Raw genomic sequence first — 20546 nt, forward strand, 5'->3', positions numbered from 1 at the left:
CATATTATTGCTAGATATACATAGTATTCTAAATATTATTAATTAATGGATTTGTTTCACTTACTATGAAAAGGACATAGAAGCACTGGAGAAAGTACTTTTTCTTTTACAAGGATGGTATCTGAACTGACAAATTATCAGGCAAAATTTAAGAAGTTGGGGATTTTCTCTTTAGATAAGAGAAGACTTAGAGGAGACCTGTTAGAGGGCTTTAAAATTATGAATGGGTTAGACAGGGAAGACCTAGACAGAATGTTTCCACTTGTGGGACAATCCAAAACTAGGAGCCATAAATAAAAGGTAGTTACTAATAAATCCAAAAGGAACATAAGGAGAAATTTCTTCACTGAGAGAGTGGTCAGAATGTGGAACTCACTAACACAGCAAATAGCGTAGACGCTTTCAAAAGGAAACCAGACAAGTACATGAAAGAAAAAGGAATGGAAAGATATTCTGAAAGGCTGAGATGAGGCAGATGGAATGGGTGGCGACTCATATGGGGCATAAACACCAGCACAGTCTAGTTGAGCCAAATGGCTGGTTTCTGTGCTGTATATTCTATGCAAGTCTATACAATACTTATGTAAGTAACCAATATTGATACATAATAGCATTCCATGTGTAAAAGTTATTTTCAATAGTTCCAATGTTTGTACCTTTGCCATTTACTCTTAAGTAAATGATTTGATTCCCACTTCATTTACATGATGTACACAACTAACAGATTGTAAGGCCAATTTTGCAGTTGATGGTCATTAAAATCCCATCTCAGAATTCAGCCTGACATGGCTCACCCCTCACTGCCGGCGCATGTGAGCTAGAACTTTGTCCAGCTCAAACCCATTTTTGTCATGCTCACAAATTCAAGATTTATGTGTTGTCATAATATGTACAGGCAAATCAATGGCAGAATGGATTTTTAAAAAACCTCATTTAAATGTAGCTGGCAAACTGCGGCTCCAAATGAGCGCTGCACGGCAGCTTTCCAGCTGTGGAAGAACAGGAAATCGGATGGTTACCATGTTGGGTCAACCGGCTTATCAAACCTAGGGGGAGGGATGGGAGCTGATCCAAGAGAGGCCAAGCATCAAGTGGCAGTGATCTACAGTATTTGTAGAACTGTAGAGTTAATGACAATACAACTCCAGCAGGAGTACTCCCAAATTCATTTAATGTGAGACCATGTCACGAACACGTGCTATGCCGAATGATGATTTTTTTAATCCATTGGCTGGAAATCTGATTTTTTTTTTTAAAGTGACTGCTAGTAACTAAAATGGCCACTGAAATTTGCATCAAAATGCCCTACATTCCAATGTATCGAGAGGGAGTCAAATTGTCTGGCCAGTCCTCTCCAGAACAATGATTTGGGAGTGCATCACCTAGCGAGTCCCCATTAACAAGACATTTAAAGGCAAACACTTGGGACATTAAACTGGTGGAGACAAACCACTCAAAGGTAATCACTTGAACAATGGGACCTTGCTTGAGAGAAGGGAATTCCTAAACATGAATAATTAAGTTGCAAGAGGAAATATACACTGAGCCATCATGTCCCTGGCCCACCATCTGTGTGTTTTAAGCTGGGTTTTCTCTCTCTGCAGCAGACAAGCAACTGGACACTGATCAGAAGAGACACAGATGGGGTTCCCCCCACTCTCTCTCTCTCCGTCACCCCCAGTACACCTGGCAATTTTTGAATGCTGCCTGCTGGCCATAATCACCTAAGCCTATCACTGCGGCAGACAGAGAAGGAACTCATCCACATCGCTGTTTCCAGGAGGACCGCCGAACCTGCTGGCCACATCTACAAGCCGGAAGCCTCAGGATCACCAAGTACACAAGTACATCTAGAAGATAACTAAATCACCAACCTCCACAGTCTGTACACCCCTTTTTATTGCACCGTACTCAAATCCGACCAATTTATCTTTACCCACTATGTAACCTATTTGTGTGTGTACGTGAACCTTGAGTGTGTGTGTGTGCTCGTGAAAGTTGGAGTGTAGTTTATTATTTTTACTTAGATCAGATTAAGTACAATAAAGTTAACCCCTTTCTTTGTTAAACTCAACAAAACCTATTCCATTGGTTCGTTTATGATCATGGCACGTAAATAGTTAAACTCACTGAACTGGCAAGCACATTGGCTTTAAAAAAGAAATAAACCCTGTTGTGGTCAAACAAGGAGGGACAAGAGGCAAGTCCTTCAACCCCCTCCTCACCTGATCTTAATAGACTATTACAATCAGAATACGGAGAGGATGTTCCTCCTACCAATTGGAGAGGTGAAAGGTTAGTGACTAATCCAATGCATCAGCCAATCATACTCGATATATAATTTTAAGTAATGTTAGTGTACTGGAAAGGTCTGCCATTTATAGTCAATAAAACAACATTCAAAGGGGATAATTTTGACTTTGAGCAACAGTGTAAAATGGGTGATAGTGAATCAGCTGCCTGTTTTACATCTCTCCCAATGAAATGAAAATCGGGAGCGATGTATAACAAGCGGCTCTTCCAATATCACCCATGTTACACGATCACTGAAAGTCAAAATTACCTCCAAAAACTTTCAAAAGTGCGTGGTTACGATTAAAACCAAATTGTATTTAAACACATTTGTTTCTGTTAAAGCAACTAATATTGAAAAGTTTATTTTTTTTGTGCTGCTACATTTAGTGTTTTGGTGGGCAGTATTTCTATCAAAAGATAGTTTTTTCTTTAAATGTTACAGACAGTAAAGTTACTGGGTTGGTTGCTTGAGTATAGTTGTAGCACAGTAGTTCTTATTGTGCTTCCAAATGAAATTTCAGTAATCTTATTACAGCACTCAGAATTCATATCTATAGTCAGCAGGCAATTAAACCAGTGTACTCAAAATAGCTAACTTCACTTGCCTGAAAAGTGCTTTAAGATTTTCTGGCAGCTCTGTTCGACCAGCATAACCTGGATTCATGGTTATAAATATTCCAACAGCAGGTTTTAAAGAAATCTCTTCCCCAAGAAAGACAAATCTGCAAACAATAAATAAGACAGATTAAACAGTCTAAATTGGTGTGCATTAATAAATGATGACAATGACACTGTTCATTTACACTCACCTCTTTTTCTTGTTTTTAATGGAATCTTGTATTGTTTTGACCTGCACTGCTACAACTGACAAAACCTCAATGGAGATCCGATTAAACTCATCAAAGCAGCCCCAAGCACCAGTTTGTGCCAAACCTTTGTAGATGTTTCCTATGGACTGTACAATACAAAAGTAGTATTCATACAATCTGTTTTATAAATATAAGAAAGATGCACCATAACAGTCACTAGCAAACATACCTTATAATCCATTTGCTCAGAACAGTTGAAGACATATACTATCACACCTAGGGCACGCCCAAGATCTTTAGTAGTCTCTGTTTTGCCTGTCCCAGCAGGACCTGCAGGTGCTCCACTCATGGTTAAATGAAGAGACTGTGTGAGGGTAATATAGCACCTTCAAACAGAAAACAGTGTTTTATAATAACTATCTTAATTTTCACAACAGCATAAAAGGTATAATGAAGGATGCAGAGGGATTAATTTTTTTACATAATATATAGTGAATAGTTTTGTGCTTGTAGGATGTCAGAGACCCAATAACTCGCAGCCTGTTTCTCTTCTCTTTTTGTTTTCCTCTGTTCGCTTTCTGTTTCCCTCAATGAAACCTTGCTTTAAAAATTCAATTTTTTTTTAGAAAAAGAAACTGGGGAAATAAGCTGTCTTTCCTTCTACTTATATTTTTCTCTGTCTCAATCTTAACCCTTCTTTCTCAACCTCCCTCTGTCACTCAATAAGTCTCTCTGTTCTTTCACTTTGATCTCATAGGTATTAGAAATTAGAATCTCTGGGCTGAATGTTGTCAGGCCCGAAGAAGTCCCGCTGCCAGAGACGAAAGTGGGAGCCGACACTGTTCAGGCAGTGGCAGAATCCTGGGGTGGCATTTTGCCAGCGGCAGCCAATTAACAGGCTGCCGCTGGGGCCACGATCCAATTGAGGAGGGCGGCCCGACCCAAGAGCTGCCAGTCCAATAGATGGCCGGCAGCTCAACAGCAAAACGTTTACTGGTGTCCACTGCTGAGGATGCAGTTTGAGGGAGAGGATGTCTCAATGCCGAGGCGTCCTCGAAGACATGTAAGTGTTGTTGGGGAAGCTGAAGCCAGGCAGGCCCCGGCAATCGGGATGGGGGGGGGGGGCCCACCCTGAGGAACCTGCTGGGAGGCCACCAGGATCTACCTGGCAGTCTCCCCACACAGTGGTGGGCCATTCCAATGCAGACAAAATACCCACGGGAGCGGAAATTGGCCCTTAATTGTGTCCTTAAGTGTATTAATGGCTGCCTAGTGGGCAGCTGTGCCACTAAACCTCCTCCTCCTGACGCCTTCCCCGACCATACAGCCCTTCCATCTCCCAGCCTGTCTCCAAAGGGCTGGAAAAATTCAGCTGTTTAACAGGTATTAGTAATTAGCAACAAAGCATAGGTGAGATAATTAGTTGGCTTCAAAATTCAGTTGTTTTCTTTTTGAAAATGAAGGAACACCAGCTGTGTATCAATGTACACCAGACTGTTCGGGTTCACCAAAATTGCCATTAAAATTGCAGTGCCGTCTTCCCCGGCCCTTAACCAGCTACTAAAGGAGCTTAATGGGCCCTTAATTGGAGGTGAGTGGGTTCCCTGTTCCTTCCGCGCACACCCCCCACCTCCCCCACCATCAGCACTTTGAATATTGCAGACTGCCCTGGAGGCATCGGGATCCAGAGACGATCACCAAGACCACGATTTTTAAATCGCATCCGCACCGGGTCACAACACCGCCGACATTTCAAAATTCGGCCCGTACTCTGCTCTTCTCTCTCACTCCATTAGATTATATAACATAGAATAAGAATTACAGCAGGTGTGCCATTAGTATATTTGTCATTTTTTTAACACTCACACTCATTCAAACAAACACATATCTTGTCACAGTTTTAAAAAAATCAATTTTATCTGAATAAAGTTTTTGAAATTTGTCTTCTCACTTTTCAAAATGATTTGAGGAAGAACTGCTCAGAGAAAGTGTACTAAGAGAAAAATACTCCATTATTACAGCTAGCTAAGCAGTACAGATATATCCTGGGAATTTTAGAATTTCGGTAACTGTATATGCTTAGAATGCACTATACAAATTCAGCTCAAAACTCAAGCGCAGGCTTTCGGTGGAGTCTGAAGCCTTTAACTAAAAACTTTAATGAAGGAATTATAAGACACAAGAGACAATCCAATGAATCAGTTTGCTAATTCTATTGTTAAATAGGTACTTCTTTAAAAAAGTTTTTTTACACTCTTTCAACTCTTGCGTGGACACTAGAGATATTAGTTACTGAGAATAAAACGCAGATGAAGGAAGTTTTAAAGAGCATTTTTAGCAACTTGTGGAAACCCAGTGGCCAGACTATGTAATCAAAGAGGTGAGTTCACATAGGTAAAACCAATAATAATAAATGTGCAACACAGAAGTTTGTAACAGAAAAAGTTGACATGTATGACAAAAAATGACAAGAAATTAAGTTTTGCAGATAGGAAGTACACACAGATGCAAAATTTTTAATAAAGATATTTATTTCTTTAGAGATGAATACAAGTCTTCCATGAACACTTCTTAAAAAAAGAATCTGTGTGTAATGCCATGGAAAATCTAATATCATGCATCTTCGAAAAGTCTTTTAGCCCTATGACTGCACAGCAGCATGAGCATGACATATTATGTTGGATAAATTTTACAAATTTGATAACAGATGATAATCTACTGAATTGAACTGTGCCTCCAAATTCTTGATATGTATCCCTGTTAGATGATGCTGTACACCAGCAGAGGAATGTTGTAAAATTAGACCTTGTATCTTCGTAAATCTTTTTTGCAATGTTTTTATCTTTATCAAAACTATCTTGTATTGTCATTTTCTCCCAGGCATGTCCTAAATGGATTTTAAAAAAACTTTTCTTTGCAAGTAATTCTTTCTTTCTTTGGCCTCCTTATCTCGAGAGACAATTGGTAAGCGCCTGGAGGTGGTCAGTGGTGTGTGGAGCAGCGCCTGGAATGGCTATAAAGGCCAATTCTAGAGTGACAGGCTCTTCCACAGGTGCTGCAGAAAAATTTGTTTGTCGGGCTGTTACACAGTTGGCTCTCCCCTTGCGCTTCTGTCTTTTTTCCTGCCAACTGCTAAGTCTTTTCGACTCGCCACACTTTAGCCCCGCCTTTATGGTTGCCCGCCAGCTCTGGCAAACGCTGGCAACTGACTCCCACAACTTGTGATCAATGTCACAGGACTTCATGTCGCGTTTGCAGACGTCTTTAAAGTGGAGACATGGACGGCCGGTGGGTCTGATACCAGTGGCGAGCTCGCTGTACAATGTGTCTTTGGGGATCCTGCCATCTTTCATGCGGCTCACATGGCCAAGCCATCTCAAGCGCCGCTGACTCAGTAGTGTGTATAAGCTGGGGATGTTGGCCATCTCGAGGACTTCTGTGTTGGAGATACGGTCCTGCCACCTGATGCCAAGTATTCTCTGGAGGCAGCGAAGATGGAATGAATTGAGACGTCGCTCTTGGCTGACATACGTTGTCCATGCCTCGCTGCCATAGAGCAAGGTACTGAGGACACAGGCTTGATACACTCGGACTTTTGTGTTCCGTGTCAGTGCGCCATTTTCCCACACTCTCTTGGCCCGTCTGGACATAGCAGTGGAAGCCTTTCCCATGCGTTTGTTGATTTCTGCATTGAGAGACAGGTTACTGGTGATAGTTGAGCCTAGGTAGGTGAACTCTTGAACCACTTCCAGAGCGTGGTCGTCAATATTGATGGATGGAGCATTCCTGACGTCCTGTCCCATGATGTTCGTTTTCTTGAGGCGGATGGTTAGGCCAAATTCGTTGCAGGCAGCCACAAACCTGTCGATGAGACTCTGCAGGCACACTTCAGTGTGAGATGTTAAAGCAGCATCGTCAGCAAAGAGGAGTTCCCTGATGAGGACTTTCTGTACTTTGGACTTCGCTCTTAGACGGACAAGGTTGAACAACCTGCCACCTGATCTTGTGTGGATGAAAATTCCTTCTTCTGAGGACTTGAATGCATGTGAGAGCAGCAGGGAGAAGAAGATCCCAAAAAGTGTGGGTGCGAGAACACAGCTCTGTTTCACGCCACTCAGGATAGGAAAGGGGTCTGATGAGGTGCCGCTATGTTGAATTGTGCCATTCATTTTTTTTTTATGTATGTAGAGATACAGCACTGAAACAGGCCCTTCGGCCCACTGAGTCTTTGCCGACCAACAACCACCCATTTATACTAACCCTAAAATAATCCCATATGCCCTACCACCTATCTACACTAGGGGCAATTTATAACAGCCAATTTACCCATCACCTGCAAGTCTTTTGGCAGTGGGAGGAAACCGGAGCACCCAGAGGAAACCCACGCAGACACAGGGAGAACTTGCAAACTCCACACAGACAGTACCCAGAACTGAACCCGGGTCCCTGGAGCTGTGAGGCTGCGGTGCTAACCACTGTGCCGCTATTGTCATGGTGTGAGGTGATGATACGTAGTAGCTTTGGTGGACATCCAATCTTTTCCAGTAGTCTGAAGAGACCACGTCTGCTGACGAGGTCAAAGGCTTTGGTGAGATCAATGAAAGCAATGTAGAGGGGCATTTGTTGTTCGCGGCATTTCTCCTGTATCTGACGAAGGGAGAACAGCGTGTCAATGGTCGATCTCTCTGCTCGAAAGCCACACTGTGCCTCAGGGTAGACGCGCTTGGCCAGCTTCTGGAGCCTGCTTAAAGCGACTCGAGCAAAGACTTTCCCCACTATGCTGAGCAGGGAGATTCCACGGTAGTTGTTGCAGTCACCGCGGTCACCTTTGTTTTTATCGAGGGTGATGATATTGGCATCGCGCATGTCCTGAGGTACTGCTCCCTCGTCCCAGCATAGGCAAAGCAGTTCATGTAGTGCTGAGAGTATAGCAGGCTTGGCACTCTTGATTATTTCAGGGGTAATGCTGTCCTTCCCAGGGGCTTTTCCGCTGGCTAGAGAATCAATGGCATCACTGAGTTCTGATTTTGTTGGCTGTACGTCCAGCTCATCCATGACTGGTACAGGCTGGGCTGCATTGAGGGCAGTCTCAGTGACAACATTCTCCCTGGAGTACAGTTCTAGGTAGTGCTCAACCCAGCGGTCCATTTGCTTGTGTTGGTCAGTGATTATGTCCCCTGATTTAGATTTGAGGGGGGCGATCTTCTTGATGGTTGGCCCAAAAGCTCTTAATGCCATCATACATTCCTCTGATGTTTCCGGTGTCTGAGGCCAGCTGAATATGACTGCATAGGTGTTTCCAGTAGTCATTTGCGCAGCGCTTGGCTGTTCTTTGTGCAGTGCTTCTGGCTGCTTTAAGTGCTATGGATGTTAACTCACTGGGGGCTTTCTTGTAGTTCAACAGTGCAATGCGCTTAGCGGCTATGACAGGTTCCAGCTCAGTATGAGATTGAAACCAGTCTGCATTCCTCTTCGCACGTTTGCCGTAGGTGGTCAAAGCTGATCATAGATGGCGTCTCTGATGTGGGCCCACTTAGTCTCAGCATCCCCTGTGGGAGTGTTTTGAAGGGCTGTTAACAAGTGAGTTTAGAAATTTTTGTAACAGCTGTGGATGGGAAATTCTGCTCGTGTTGATGCGCGGGTGGCCCTTCTGCTTGGAATGATGCAAATTCTTTGGTGTGAGTCTAACCTTGCTGCACACCAGGGAGTGGTCGGTGTCGCAGTCTGCGCTGTGGAAGCGGCGTGTGATTTGAACACTGTTTAAGGAGGCTCGCCTTGTGACGATGAGGTCTAGCTGGTGCCAACGACGCGATCTTGGGTGCCTCCATGAAACCTGGTGACAGGGTTTAGTGTGAAAGAACGAGTTGGTGATGCAGAGGTTATGATAGGTACACAACTCAAGCAGTCTCTGCCCGTTCTCATTCATCCTTCCAACGCTATAGCGCGCAAGGCAGGAGGGCCATGAGTCATAGTCGGCCCCAACCCTGGCATTAAAGCCCCTCAGCAGGAACAGGTGTTCGGTGTTGGGGATGCTACTAATGATATTATGGAGTTCCTCATAGAACTGGTCTTAAGCTTCAGGTGGGGAGCAGAGTGTTGGAGCATAGATGCTGAGTAGGTGTACTGGACCAGAGGTGGTGAGCAGTCGGATGGACAGTATGCGTTCCGAGCCATTTGAGGGAGGCTCTATCATGCTGAGCAAGGAGTTTCTGATGGCGAAGCCCACTCCATGCTGTCTTGGTTCTTCAGGATCCCTGCCCTGCCAGAAGAAGGTGTAGTCTTGCTCTGCTAGAGATCCACTCGCGGGGAGGCATGTCTCCTGAAGTGCTGCAATGTCTACATTGAGTCTGCTGAGCTCGTTGTTAATGATGGCGGCCTTCCGAGAATCGTTGATTTGAGTAAGGTCTTCCAACAGGCCAGGACAAATAGTTCTGACGTTCCAGCTTGCAAAGCGAAGGGCTGGTACCTTCCTTCCTTTTTTCATGTTGTTTGGTGCGGTGTTGCAGTCCACTTTTCGGGCAGTGACCCTGAGCTCCAAGCACCCATTAAAGCAGGTCGACTGTGGCAAGTAATTACACTTTAATAAAAGGTTCCTCCATACAGAACATTTACTCAATAAATCAGTGGTACAGACATATTCTGATAACTAAACACAAAGCATGTCAATGTGCTTTGCATATATCATTGATGGCAGACTGTTTTCAGTCCAATTATGAAGCATACTTTTTTATTCTCCACCAAGAAACCTTGTAACAAAAGTTTTGAAGTTAACATCAGAAAAAATAACTAACTGCCAGGATATCTTCAAAATTAAAGATGCATTGGAGTTAGTACCAACATGTTTTCCTGTTCTGAAATGTACAAAATTCTTACAGGGCTCGATAGGGTAGATGCAGGAAGGATGTTTCCCCTGCTGGGGGAACCAGGGGACACAGTCTCAGAATAAGAAGTAGGCTATTTAGATCTGAGATGAGGAGGAATTTCTTCACTCAGAGGGCTGTGAATCTTTGGAATTCTCTATGTCAGAGGGCTGTCATTCAATATATTCAAGACAGAGATTGATAGATTTCTGGATATTCAGACATCAAGGGATATGGGGATTGTGTGGGAAAATGGCGTTGAGGTAGAAGACCAGCCATGATGTAGATGAATGGTGGAGCAGGCTCGATGGGCTGAATGGCCTACTCCCACTCTTATTTCTTATGTTCCTATTTTGTCTCACAAGATAAAATGATTGATGTGAATCAGGAAGGTAACATTGCCGAGCTATTTTATTAATAAGAACTTATTGTATCCCTAATAATATCCAACTGATTTCAAGGCTCTAACCTAGCCAGAAATATACTTCACATATTGTTCACTCTTTGCATGAAGAACTTTCTCAGTCTAATAGTTGCCTTTCATCAGCTTGAACCTATGCACCTTGTTTAAATGTCATATTCTAATTTGAAGTCCCGCTCCAATTTACCTTTCCTGTATAACTTACTGTATAGTACTTGCCCTGCGCAGTATAACGTACTATCTTTATTATGTTTAACTCTGAGGTTTCCTTTAATACTACTATAGTCACTGCAAATATTAAAATATTACAGAAAAATATAGTTAAGTATTCTTTATATGACTCGAGAAAATCACTATAGTCAGTGGCAGTTTAAAAGATAAATAATAAGTTAAGACCCTTGTCATGAAGACCCCCACCTGCCAAGAATGAGGCATATTAATTTCATCATATGAACATTAATTTTACATTGTTGCTGGAGTGAAGAAATCCCTTGTTTAAAGACATCACCAGATATTTGCATACGAAGAGACAGTGCTTGGAGAGACAAAGCAACTACTCCCTGGTCCAATTAACCCAAATAGATTTTGATCACCAGACATTGGAGGTGTAAGAAAGCCTGCATTCCAGTGTCTGCTAAGATGGAGAATCCACAAACATAGGAGTAGCTAAACCAGCTGGTCACAAGACTAACCTGCTGGCCCAAGCTTTTTGAACTAGACACAGGACAGTTTGAAGGCAGACTGCAGATTGCAACTGAACCTGGAACAAGAGAGCCTTGCTCCTGGCTGACACTCTCTTGCTTTCTCACAAACCTCTGAGTCCACTGGAGTCACTTAAACCTCAAGAGAGAAAAGACGCCTACATCGAAACAAGTTAAAGCGTGCACTGGGCCCCAATGAACGGCAAGACTTAGTGGCAACCAAAGACTCTACATCGCACTCAAAAAACTGTAATTACAACCCAGCTATTGCCTCAAACTTTTCCCCTTTGTTCGATCTACTTTTTCTGTCTCTATCTGCATGTGTGTTTATCGCGTATGAAGCTAGTGTGGTCGCGTTGTGTACTTGTAGTCGTTAACCGAATTAGAATTTAAGGTTAATAAACTTCCACCTTTCTTCTTTAAATCTAAGAAAACCTGCCTGATTGATTTCTTTGTCTTACAATTGGAAAGCAGTGAACAAGGATTCGCTGAGGGGGGAGCTAAAACACAGTGTTTTTAAAATTAAACCCTGTTACGGTTAAACCAGGCAAAGGCTAAGAGGGAACCCCTAGACCCCTTTCTCACCTGGTCATAACAACCTTGTCACAGGTCTTTGAATTAATACTGTAATAACCTCTGACACTGCCATCTAGTGTTGCTGTATCATTCTCTTACAGAGAATAGAGAAAATGGAAATAGCTACATTAATTTTCTCTTCCTGAAGCATTAATAAACCTATTGTCTTCTGGTTTACTAATGCTAAAGCCCAAGTTTACAAATGCTATTGTCCTTCCGAGTGAAATGGCATGCTTTCCCCATGTCACAATCTTTCACCACTTTGGCATTCGCGTTGACATAGGGAATCTGCTGAATTTTCACTTACCTACAATATGCTGGTTTCATACCTCTAAGCTGACTTACAGACATTTAACAAGTAGATGCAACAGCCAAGGGATTTTAATTTCTACTTGTTGTATGATTGCCTTTAAGAGTGATGTGCCTTTAAGATCTTAATATGCTAATGAGCTCAATACCAGGATGTTGTCATGGGACTCAATGCTGGCATCACTCTACTACTGTAACACCTCGAGGCAAGTTCTGTAACTAGTTAGCTCTGTACTATATTATAGTTTAGCTGTAATAAACCTGTTTGAGATCTTCAACCAATTGAACTCCCGCATCTCATTTATGTTGCATCAGAAAAACATAAAAAGAACTCATTACTACTGCCTGGTGAAAACTGGGCAGATTGGGAGTTAAAATCAAGCATCTCTCTTACTGACTCAAATATCAGCCCACATCAAATATAGTCTAAAAATTGAAATTAATGGACAAATATGGTACAAACAGTACTTAGCTCAACATATGGGGAAAAACAAATTAGGTAGCTATTGTTAATTCATAATTATAAGGAAAGCAGGTAAATCACTGGAAATGGACAGTGAGCATTACATAGGGAAGAAACATGTATTTCATTGTCATTGACATCCTGTCTTTAAATGGTGTTGATGAATTGCTATGCCCTATGCATGATTTGACACAGAAGGCCATGATGGCACATGTCCTGGTATTTAAAAGTGTTATCTGTGACACACCAATTCAGATAAAGCAGCCACATCTGTGCAACTTCTCTTTTGCCATTTAATAAAACTTCTTCAGTGCCAAGCTGGTTTACAATAGCAGGACCCGAATCATGCCAGAGGGATTGGCAACTTTAGGAGAAGACCCTGATATAACCGTCCACCTTGTTTTCAGCTAAGACACCTTTCTAGGAATTAGTTTCACTGCTTATCCAATGGCTATCGGTAAACTTCATCTTTGCAAGGAAAGAGCATGTTCAAGGTATGTGAGTGGCAGGAACACTTGCCTCATATGAAGTTATGCATGCATGCCAAAATGAGAAGAGGAGCAGGTGCATTATATGGAGATAAGAGATCTGGCTCAAAAACAGGCAGAATTGGGTACTGAATATTCCTGGATACAAGTTGTTCAGGAAAGGTAGAGAGGAAAGAAAGGAGGAGAGGTGGCAGTAGTGATTAGAGAGAATATTACAGTGCTGGAGAGAGGGGTGTTCTGGAGGAATCAAGGACAGAAGCTATTTGGTTAGAGTTAAGAAGCACGAGTGGTGACATTCGGAGTGTGTTTTATAGGCATTAACTAGTGGGAAAGATATAGGGCTGAATTTTCGCTTTGGAGATGAGAAACAGGACCCGGGACTGTTTCCAGGTCCCGAACCTGCCCCTGGGGGGGGGGGATAATAGTCACTTTTTGGAATTTTGATTAATTGGCATGGAGACAGGTTCACTGTACAATTAAGGCAGCAGGCAGGCTCTTGAAGTTGGAGTGCCAATCAGAGGCCTTCCAGCTTCACAGCAGCACCCAGCTGCAGTGAATGGTAAGTAACTGAGAGGGCGCTTCAACAGGAAGGTGCCCTCTCAGCCCTTTTTAAAAAAAGTTGAATAAAAGACAGAGAATCCAGCCAAGCCACTACTGTGGGCAGGGGGTTGAGGGGGGGGGGGGGGTCGGTTTTGCCCCTCTACAGGACAGTCTTTAACTGCATCCCCAACCAGGAAGGCAGGGAGGGCCTGTAGGCCTACCTGGAGTGCTGGCACCCTGGCCTGCCGCTGGATGCCTGCCTCCAGTCAGTTGAACTGCCTCCCATCAGTTGGAGGCTGATGGGAAAATCCCAGTTGGCCTCCTTAACCCTGATTAACAAGGTTCTTAATGATCTTAATTACCTGTCCGCCTCGAGGGGTCAGGCGGCCTTGCCAGGCCCCGAGCCCGTGTCGGGCAAAATGGTCGATGTTGTAACTAGGGTCAGGAAACCAGCACATCAGCTGGCCTTGTGATTTTCAGGCCCTGTCCGCCTCTGAGCCCGACCTCAGTGGGGCCTAAAAATTCAGCCCATAGAGGAGTAAATTTTCAGAGAAATTATAGAGAGGTGCAAGAACTATAGAACAGTGATATGGGGATGTCAATAATCCGAATATAGACAAGGATAGTAATAGTGTTAAGGCCAGAGAGGGGGAAACATTTCTGAAGAGTGTTCAGGAGAATTTTCTTGAGCAGTATGTTTCTGGACCAACAAGGACGGAGGCTTTGCTGGATTTGGTTCTGGAAATGAGTTGGGACAAATGGATCAAGTGTCTGTAGGGGAACATTTAGGGAACAGTGATCATAGTATCATAAGGATTAGATTAGATATGGAAAAGGACATGGATCATTCTAGAGTAGAAATACTTAACCCAATTTCAGTGGGTTGAGCATGGATCTGTCCCAGGTAAATTGGAATCAAAGATTGGCAGGCAAAACTATAAGGAAACAATGGGCTGCCTTTGACAAGAAATGGTTCGGGGCAGTCAAGGTACATTTCAACAAGGGGGAAAAAAAGAGGGCAACTAAAGCCAGGCTCCCTGGTTGATATAAGAGAGTAAGATGAAGCAGGAAAGGGTGCATATGACAGATGTCAGGTGAATAATACAAGTGAGAACCAGGCTGAATATAGAAACTTCAGAAGGAGTGCGGAGTGAAGAGGAGCTCTTCCAGCGCGCCAGAGTTTTGAAAAAAAAGACCAACAGTGATGTCAGAGGAGAGCTGCAAGGTGATTGGTTGGTCAATCACTGCTGTTAGTGCATTTAAATATCTTAAAAAGAGGAAAGTTTTTTTTGTTGAAATAAAAAACCTCTGGTGATAAGGTGAGTACCATTAAAGTGTTTTTTTAAAATTCATTGTAGCTTATTAAGGACTTTAGATTGGAGTGGGTAGAACAAGGCCCCTAGTGTAATTAGTATTTTTTAATTAAGGGAGTAACTAATTAATCTAAGGATAAGTCATAACAGGAGAGCTCAGCCCCGTGATATGCTCCTCCTGCGCTATGTCGGAAATCAGGGACGCTTCCAGCTGGAGCTGCGGGTGGGTTCACTGTGGAGCATCCATGACGCTGAGGACGTCGTGGATAGCACGTTTAGTGAGGTGGTCACATCGCAGGTAATGGCTGCACAGGCAGAAAAGGGATGGGTAACCACCAGACGGAGTAGTAGGCATAGGCAGATAGTGCAGGAGTCCCCCTCTCAAACAGATATACCGCTTTAGATACTGTTGGGGGGTGCGGGGGGATGACCTCCCAGGGGAAAGCAGCAACAGCCAAGTTTGTGGCACCACGGAGGTCTCTGCTGCACAGCAGGGGAGGAAAAGGGGTGGAAGAGCTATAGTGATAGGGGATTCTATCGTAAGGGGTGCAGATAGGCATTTCTGTGGATGCAAACGAGACTCCAGGATGGTACGTTGCCTCCCTGGTGCTAGGGGCAAGGATGACTCAGAGTGGCTGCAGGACATTCTGAAAGGGGAGGGTGAGCAGCCAGAGGTCGTGGTCCATATTGGTACTAACGACACAGGCAGGAAGAGATGAGGTCCTGCAAAGTGAATATAGGGAGTTAGGCAGAAGGTTAAAAAGCAGGACCTCTAGGGTTGTAATCTCAGGATTACTCCCTGTGCCACGTGCCAGTGAGGGTAGGAATAGGAGGATAAGACAAATGAATGCGTGGCTGAAGAGCTGGTGTAGGCGGGAGGGCTTCAGCTACTTGGATCATTGGGACCTCTTCTGGTGCAGAGGTGATCTGTACAAGAGGGACGGGTTGCATCTGAACTGGAAGGGGACCAATATCCTTGCGGGGAGGTTTGCTAGTACTACTCGGGAGGGTTCAAAACTAGTCTTGCGGGGGGGTGGGACCCAAAGTAGTAGTCTCTCCAATGAGATAGTTGAGGCAAATGTAGAGGTTAAAGCAAGCAAGTCCAGTAGGCAGGCCGGGCAGGGGCAGGATAGGGAGCATGGAAGGTCTGGTAGGCTAAACTGCATTTACTTTAATGCAAGAAGCCTTACAGGTAAGGCAGATGAACTCAGAGCATGGATCGGTACATGGGATTGTGATATTATAGCTATTACGGAAACGTGGTTGAGGGATGGGCAGGACTGGCAGCTCAATGTTCCGGGGTACTGATGCTTCCAGCCTGACAGAGTGGAGGTAAGAGAGGAGGGGGAGTTGCACTATTGATTAGGGAGGACATCACGGCAGTACTTAGAGAGGATATCCCGGGGGGAACGTCCAGCGACGCCATATGGGTAGAACCTAGAAATAAGAAAGGGGTGATCACTTTGATGGGATACTATAGGACCCCCAATAGTCAGAGGGAATTGGAGGAGCATATACGTAGGGAAATCACAGATAGGTGTAGGAATTATAGGGTTGTAATAGTAGGTGATTTTAACTTCCCTAATATTGACTGGGACTGTCTTACTGCTAAGGGATTAGATGGGGAAGAATTTGTTAAGTGTGTCCAGGATACTTTTCTGAAGCAGTATGTGGATGGCCCTACTGGAGAAGGGGCTACACTCGGCCTCCTCTTAGGAAATGAGGCTGGGCAGGTGGCTGATGTGTTAGTGGGGGAGCACTTTGGGACCAGTGACCATAACTCTATTAGCTTCAAGATAGTTATGGAAAAGGATAGGACTGGTCCTCAGGTTGAAGTCCTAAATTGGGGGAAGGCTAATTTCGATGGCATTAGATAGGAACTCTCAAAAGTTGAATGGGAGAGGCTGTTTACAGGTAAAGGGACGTCTGGCAAGTGGGAGGCTTTTAAAAGTGAGATAGGAAGAGTTCAGGGCTGGCATGTTCCTGTTAGATGGAAGGGCAAGGCTGGCAAGTTTAGGGAACCTTGGTTGACAAGGAATATTGAGGGTCTGGTCAGGACAAAGAAGGAGGCATACGTCAGGTATAAGCAGCTGGGATCAAGCGAGTCCCTCGAGGAGTTTAGGGGATGTAGGACTACACTTAAGAAGGAAATTAGGAGGGCGAAAAGGGGCCAGAGATTTCCCTGGCAGATAAGATAAAGGAGAAGCCTAAAAGATGCTATAAGTATATTAAGAGTAAAAGGGTAGGTCCCCTTAAGGATCAGTGTGGTAATCTATGTGTAGAGCCACGGGAAATGGGCGAGGTCTTAAATGAATACTTCTCATCTGTATTTACCGTGGAAAAGGTCATGGAGGCTAGTGAGTTCAAGGGAAGGAAGAGCGATATCCTGGAGCATATCAACATTACAAGGGAGGAGGTGTTGGAGGTTTTGAAGTTCCTAGGATGCTATGGGAAGCAAGGGAGGAGATTGCTGGGGCCCTGGTAGAGATTTTTGTATCATCGTTAGCCACGGGTGAGGTACCAGAAGACTGGAGGATAGCTAATGTTGTGCCTTTATTTAAGAAGGGCAGCAGGGATAAGCCAGGGAACTACAGGCTGGTGAGCCTTACATCAGTGGTGGGAAAGTTATTGGAAGGGATTCTGAGAGACAGGATTTATATGCAATTGGAAAGGCAAGGTCTGATTAGGGATAATCAGCATGGCTTTGTGCGTGGGAAATCATGTCTCACGAATTTGATTGAGTTTTTTGAGGAGGTGACCAAGAGGATTGACGAGGGTAGGGCGATGGACGTTGTCTACATGGACTTTAGCAAGGCCTTTGACAAGGTCCCATATGTTAGGCTAGTCCAGAAGGTTCGAACACATGGGATCCAGGGTGAGCTGGCCAATTAGATACAAAATTGGTTTGGTGATAGGAGGCAGAGGGTGGTAGTGGAGGGTTGTTTTTCAGATTGGAGGCCGGTGACCAGTGGTGTGCCGCAGGGATCGGTGCTGGGTCCTCTCTTGTTTGTCATTTATATTAATGACTTGGATGTGAATGTAAGGGGCATGATTAATAAGTTTGCAGATGACACCAAAACTGGTGGTATAGTGGACAGTGAAGAAGGCTGTCTAAGGTTGCAACAGGATATAGATAAACTGGGCAAGTGGGCAAAGGATTGGCAAATGGAATTTAATGCAGACAAGTGCGAAGTGATGCATTTTGGGAAGTTAAACCAGGGCAGGACATATTCAGTGAATGGCAGGGCCCTGGGGAGTGTTCTTGAGCAGAGAGACCTTGGGGTGCAAGTACATAGTTCCCTGAAAGTGGCAACACAGGTAGACAGGGTGGTGAAGAAGGCGTATGGCATGCTTGCCTTCATCGGCCGAGGCACTGAGTACAAGATTTGGGACATCATGTTACAGTTGTACATAACGTTGGTTAGGCCGCATTTGGAGTACTGTGTGCAGTTCTGGTCGCCGCACTACAGGAAAGATGTGATTAAGCTTGAGAGGGTGCAGAAAAGATTCACAAGGATGTTGTCTCGTTTGGAGGGCTGAGTTATAAAGAGAGATTGGATAGGCTGGGTCTGTTTTGCCTGGAGCGAAGGAGGCTGAGAGGGGACATGATAGGGGTATATAAAATTATGAGAGGCATAGATAGGGTAGATAGCCAGAGTCTGTTTTCCATGGTAGGGGTGACTAAAACTAGAGGGGACAGATTTAAGGTGAGAGGGAGGAGGTTTAAAGGGGATCACACAAAGAATAGTGGGTATCTGGAATGAGCTGCCAGAAGAGGTGGTGGAGGGAGGAACAGTAGCAACATTTAAGAGGCATCTGGACAGGTACTTGAATGAGCAAGGCATAGAGGGATATGGAATTAATGCAGGCAGGTGGGATTAGTATAGATAGGCATTATGGTCGGCATGGACGTCGCGGGCCGAAGGGCCTGTTTCTATGCTGTACGACTCTATGAATATGAAAAAGGAAATAAGAGCAGCAAAGAGAGAGTGTGAGAACAAACTGGCAGCTAACATAAAAGGGAATCCAAAAGTCGACTGCAGGCTTATAAATAATAAAAGCGTATTAAGAGGAGAGGTCGGGCCGATTAGGGACCAAAAAGGAGACTTGCGCATAGAGGCAGAAGGCATGGCTGAGGCATTAAATGAGTACTTTGCATCTGTCTTTACCAAGGCAAAAGATGCTGCTCGAGCCACCATCCCACCTCTGCAAAAATTTCGTCAGGGGCGAGAGACCTGTGAAGAGCCTTTCCGCCCCACTGCCAATTCAGGCCCTTAATTGGGCAATTAATCCCAAGGGCCTCATCTGGCCGCCGCCACAATTAGCATGGCACGGAAAACCCGTGAGGGCTGTTTCCCGGCTCCAGGGTGGGGGGGGTGTATAACCTCATTAAAAGGCACTCAATACCTCAACAGGGGACCAGACATCGGGAAGGGGGGGCCCATTGAGAGCCACCCCCCTACCCTTGCTCGCGACCCCCCTATACCTCTCTCCCCCATGTCCCCCACCCGTGAGACCCCTGCCACCTTGCCCTACCTGTGGCCTGGGTCCAGTGCCCCTCCTGGACCTCTGGGAGGTGCTTCTCCAACAGCAGCTGCTGCCATTGCGGTGGCGCTGCTCAGCGGAAGAGCTGCCGGCGTCTCACTGGCTGGCAGCTCTAGACGGGTGGAAATTCTGGCGACTGGGTCATTGATCCTGTGGAAGACCCTCCATTGTCCACTTAAGTGCTTGACTGGCATTATATCCGGCGGGCCTTTCAGAGAAGAGGTGACGGGGGTTCTCAGCATCGCTTTTTCCAGCATTGAGACCCCCATCGCCAGCATAAAATCCCTGCCATAGTACAAAAGGAGGTAGTTGAGATACTGGAAGGGCTAAACATTGATAAAGTGGAGCTATTAGAAAGACTGGCTGTACTTAAAGTGGTTAAGTCACCAGGACTGGATGGAATGCATGTGAGGATGCAGAGGGAAGTAAAGGGTGGAAATTGCGGAGGTACTGGCCATAATCTTCCACTCTTCCTTAGATACAGGGATGATGCCAGAGGACTGGAGAATTGCAAATGCTACACCCTTGTTCAAAAAGGTGTGCAAGGATAAATCCAGCAACTATAGACAGTGGTGCGAAAACTTTTAGAAACGGTAACTCAGGACAAAATTAAAAGTCATGTCGACAACTATGGATAAAATAAGGAAAGCCAGCATTGATTTGTTAAAGGGAAATCATGTTTTATTAAATTGTCTGGGGGCTGAATTTTGTGTGGCCCTTGGCACGGAAATGGAGGCGTGAGGGGGCATAAAATCGGAATGGGAGACCTAAGTCTGACCCACCTGATTTTGTGCATGGCGGCAAACTTGGACAGCAGAGTTCAAAAATCGACATGACAGGCAGGCAATTAAGGTAGTAAGAGGCATACTGTCAGCAATTTTATTCTTAGTTTTAAATTTTATTAACAGCGCATGGGAATCTCTGGGGCTTCAGAGCCTCGCCTGGTTGAGGGAGACAACAAGGAGGTGGCAGCTCATTGCTGGCTGCCAAGGGAGGCCATTGGATTGACTGCCAGGCAGGGTGGAAAAGGGAGGGCATCGCACATCGTCTGAGGAGTGGGGACAAAGGTCCCAAAACTGCAAGGGTGCCTTACCAGGGGGCCAATGGGCAATTGCTACCTCGCCAGAGGTGACAAGTAGGGGAAAGGAGCGGGGCCATTGGCAGTGAAGGCCTTGTACTTAGGTAGAGGCCACATATCATAGAGTCACAGTCATTTACTACATAGA

At 44.7% G+C, this 20546-nt stretch overlaps 1 protein-coding gene across 1 annotated transcript in view; it reads right to left on the bottom strand.

Annotated features, from left to right (window-relative positions):
• Positions 1-20546, bottom strand: part of LOC137345649 (dynein axonemal heavy chain 11-like) — a 622812-nt gene that overhangs the window by 339423 nt on the left and 262843 nt on the right. The window contains exons 31-33 of the mRNA XM_068008891.1: positions 3334-3490; positions 3105-3250; positions 2901-3017 (exon numbers count right to left, since the gene is read on the bottom strand). Of these exons, the coding sequence (XP_067864992.1) occupies positions 2901-3017; positions 3105-3250; positions 3334-3490 (420 nt within the window). The remainder of the gene's footprint in view (positions 1-2900; positions 3018-3104; positions 3251-3333; positions 3491-20546) is intronic.

The sequence above is a fragment of the Heterodontus francisci genome, chromosome 2, assembly GCF_036365525.1.
Source record: "Heterodontus francisci isolate sHetFra1 chromosome 2, sHetFra1.hap1, whole genome shotgun sequence".
Classification (NCBI taxonomy): Eukaryota; Metazoa; Chordata; class Chondrichthyes; order Heterodontiformes; family Heterodontidae; genus Heterodontus; species Heterodontus francisci.